The 1,814-nt window shown below is 57.1% G+C and overlaps 1 protein-coding gene across 1 annotated transcript; it reads right to left on the reverse strand.

Moving 5' to 3' along the window:
- Positions 1–285: 285 nt before the first annotated feature.
- On the reverse strand, positions 286–1,275 carry LOC132480597 (free fatty acid receptor 2-like). The gene has a single exon (XM_060084954.1). It carries the CDS (start codon positions 1,273–1,275, stop codon positions 286–288), a length of 990 nt encoding a protein of 329 aa, XP_059940937.1.
- Positions 1,276–1,814: the final 539 nt, after the last annotated feature.

Here is a 1,814-nt window from a genome sequence, read left to right on the forward strand (position 1 = left end):
CAAATGAAGCAACTGACAAAGGATTAATCTCCAAAATTCACTTCTTTTCTTAACCCTTGTGTGGAGGGCTGACTTTCAATAGGTCGCAGCGAGGGAGCTGCTCTGCTACGTACGAAACCCCGACCCAGAAGCAGGTCGTCTACGAATGGTGTAGCACCAGGTTCCCCACGAACGTGCGGTGCGTGACGGGCGAGGGGGCGGCCGCCTTTCCGGCCGCATCCCGTGTCCCAGGACGAAGAGCTCTCCGCACCGGACCCCGGTCCCGACGCGCGGCGGGGCGCGTCCTTAGTCCGTGGTGAAGTCAGAACTCGGTGCTCCCTCTCTTTGACTCACACCCTTGTCCACATTCGCCACTTTTGCTGACTCTTTGCCTCTGCATCCCAGCAGGGAGGAGCCCTGATGCCACAGTGCCTGCAACCCTTTCCCAAAGGCCCTGCGCACGAATGAAGAAGAGAAATAGAAAAGCAAGGGGTCCAGACCGGCATTGAGGGAACTCAATACCAAGGCTTCTGCCCGCCACCTGGGGCTTACATTCATGTGGAACCCCACCAGGTGGGATATGTTATATGGCCCAAAGCACAGCAGGAAATTAAGGAGGGTCACCACAGCCAGCCCCACAGCTCGGCGCCGCTTCTGGGCCCCCACATGGGGCTGGGTGAGCATGATCTGCACGAAGCGCCAGTAGCAGAAGATGGTGACCGTCATGGGGATGAAGAAGAGGACGAGGAGCAGCTCCAGCCGTAGGCGAAGCACCACCTCCAGCTGCTCGTGGTTGAAGTTCTCACAGCAGGTTATGCTACTCTCATTTGTGGCCCTCTGGGTTGAGTTCATGTACTGCAAGACGATCACTGTGGTGCAGTGACCAAAGGACATGATCCAGGAGATCAGAGCAGCAATCACTCCATACACAGGCCGGCGGGACAGCTTGTACTTCACGGGGAAAGCCACTCCCAGGTAGCGCTCGATGCTGATGCCTGCCAGGAGCCACGTGCTGCAGTAGATGCTACTGTAGAAGCCAAAACCCATGAGGGCACAGACTAGCTTAGGCAGGTAACAGAGGAAGTCAGACGCGGCCTCCATCATCTTCAAGGGCAGCAGGAGCAGCAGCAGGAGGTCCGCCAGCGTCAGGCTGAGCAGGAGGATGTGGATGGGTGCAGGGTGGGGCTGGTGGACGCGCCCCACAAAGGTCCGCAGCGCCAGGAGGTTGGCAGGGAGACCAGTGAGGAAGATGATGATGTAGGCTGTGAGGATCAAGGAGTTTTCCAAGTTGAGCATGACTGTTCTGGAAGAGGGTGAAAAAGGGCAGGGTCAGGAGGACCACCTCACAGCCTGCAGACCCTGGTCGTGGTCAGTCTGTGGACATCCTCCCAGGCACTGTCCCTTTCCCAGGCCAGGGCTTTGTGCTCCCACTACGGCTTTGCTCACACACCACCTGCCAGAACTGCTCCGAGCAATTGTTGACTTTGCCTGGGGCGGGATATTAAGCAATAGTTATTATGTTTGCCATCATGTGTCTCTGGGGGAGGCCAACCCTTGGCTTCCCAAGGGAATTCCCCCTCCGGTTTTCCCAGCCTTTCTTCTTCTCTTGTCACAGATACAGGAAGTTACTGTTAATCAGTTTCCAGCTTTCCTTAAGTCCTTTCCTCAGCCAGAGACCTGCAGAGAGAAAAGACAAACCTCACTACAGCAAGGAGGGAGCTGGACGATGTCTCTCAGGAGAACTCGGGCTGTGAAAACCCAGGCCCCGCAGACCCAGTGCTGGTTCCTCCTCAGGACCCTGCCACATGCCCAGGAAGCAGGTGCCCAGCCCCCAA

Source organism: Mesoplodon densirostris, chromosome 19, assembly GCF_025265405.1.
Source record: "Mesoplodon densirostris isolate mMesDen1 chromosome 19, mMesDen1 primary haplotype, whole genome shotgun sequence".
NCBI classification, from domain to species: Eukaryota; Metazoa; Chordata; class Mammalia; order Artiodactyla; family Ziphiidae; genus Mesoplodon; species Mesoplodon densirostris.